The following is a 1,598-nucleotide window of genomic DNA, read 5'->3' as shown; positions in this document are numbered from 1 at the left end:
TTTAACCTTTTTATCAATGACATAATGTCAAATAGGTACCATTAAAGTGAGGTCTAGATGTCTGCAACGATGTCTGTTTCATTGATTAGTTTTTTCTTGTTTTTAGGTATATGTACCTACTGAGTTTTGATATTTTATTTAGCTGATACTATTTTGGGGTAATTTATTTCATAATATTGTTTATTTTCGAAGTACCTATTTAATTCTTACAAAAATGGTTTATGACTTTTTTGATAAACATATTTTCCTCTGCGAGATGTATGTCGAGGAAGCAGACAAGATACAGAAGTTGATTCTGAATTTCTTCCCATTTGATAATTCGATTCAAATAGTTGATCCGGAACGTGGTAAATTTCTACTGCGAAGGATGCAGCTGCCCACTCTGAAATTAGAAATGTTGCAAGTGGGCAACATTGTTAACATATTCTCCAAACTACTCCTTATAACGGACTGCGCACCTATTACACGTAAAAAGCTATTCAAAAACTTCGAAAAGACATTTGCTCTCATCAAACCATGCTCACCAAACATCCACGGAAACATCATCACGTTTATTTTAAAGAACGGCTTCCGCATAACACGTATGAAAAACGCGAGAGTGACTAAAGATTTCACAGTATTAATGTACAAAAACATATCGAACAACGAGAAGTTGCCGATTATTATCGATTATCTAACAAGTGGTGAAGTAATAGGACTTGAATTAGTCGGTCCCAACGCCGTGGCTAAGTGGCGCAACTGTCTGGGCGCCACCGATCCGAAAGAGGCTGCCCCTGGGACCCTTAGGTATCTCTTTGGTGAGAACACGCTTAGAAATGTTGCACACGGCTGCAATGACGTTGAAGATGCCAAAATAATACTAGACGAGTTTTTTGGTTATGTCAACAATATACCTAAAGTACCATTCCGAGCTACGTTTAGAAATTGCACTTGCTGCGTGATCAAACCGCACGCAATCTTTGACGGACATTTCGGCTCGATTATAGAAATAATATCTACATCGGGGAAATTTTATATATCAGCAATGGCCATGTTTAGGGTGAACGTTGCAAACGCTAAAGAGTTTTTCGAAGTGTACGAGGGAGTGTTGCCAGAATATGAGGAGATGGCAATTCATTTGTCGGAAGACAAATGTCTCGCATTAGAAGTTAAAGCTCTTGATCCTAATGTGAATTGTGTTTGTGAATTTAGGAAGCTGTGTGGACCCCGAGATCCGGAATTGTGTAGGCAACTCTATCCGGATACAATAAGAGCTAAATTTGGTAAAACTATTCTCCACAATGCTGTCCATTGCACGGACCTACCAGAAGACGGTGAAACAGAAGTTGAATATTTCTTCAAACTTATTTCTGTTAGTAGTGATTAATGAATTTTTTCCTTTGTATTGGATATTTTAGTGAGTTTTGAGATCCATCTATCGGATGGAAAGCAAGATAAAGGTATTAAGGTGGTAAACGCAAGCTTGAATAATGGCCTATTCAATCAACTTTTGTTTTATTTTATTTACATAAACTTTTCCGTAAAAAGTATTATAAAAAGTCCTAAAAACCCATATACCTATAGTCTTATCTAACTTGTCATAATTCGGACTGTCAGGA

The 1,598-nt window shown here is 37.0% G+C and overlaps 1 protein-coding gene across 1 annotated transcript; it reads left to right on the top strand.

Moving 5' to 3' along the window:
* The first annotated feature begins 214 nt into the window (after positions 1–214).
* On the top strand, positions 215–1,402 carry LOC106142294 (nucleoside diphosphate kinase 7-like). Its single transcript, XM_060953739.1, has one exon. The coding sequence runs from the start codon at positions 215–217 to the stop codon at positions 1,364–1,366; it is 1,152 nt and encodes a 383-aa protein (XP_060809722.1). The 3' UTR covers positions 1,367–1,402.
* The last annotated feature ends 196 nt before the right edge of the window (positions 1,403–1,598 follow it).

This window comes from Amyelois transitella, chromosome Z (assembly GCF_032362555.1).
Source record: "Amyelois transitella isolate CPQ chromosome Z, ilAmyTran1.1, whole genome shotgun sequence".
Classification (NCBI taxonomy): domain Eukaryota; kingdom Metazoa; phylum Arthropoda; class Insecta; order Lepidoptera; family Pyralidae; genus Amyelois; species Amyelois transitella.
The sequence above is the reverse complement of the archived record's forward strand: the minus strand, read 5'-3'. Positions and strand labels throughout refer to the sequence as shown.

What these genes read in the sequence shown, in the direction of transcription:
- LOC106142294 (XM_060953739.1), top strand. Translation starts at nt 215, where the DNA reads ATGGTTTATGACTTTTTTGATAAACATATTTTCCTCTGCGAGATGTAT.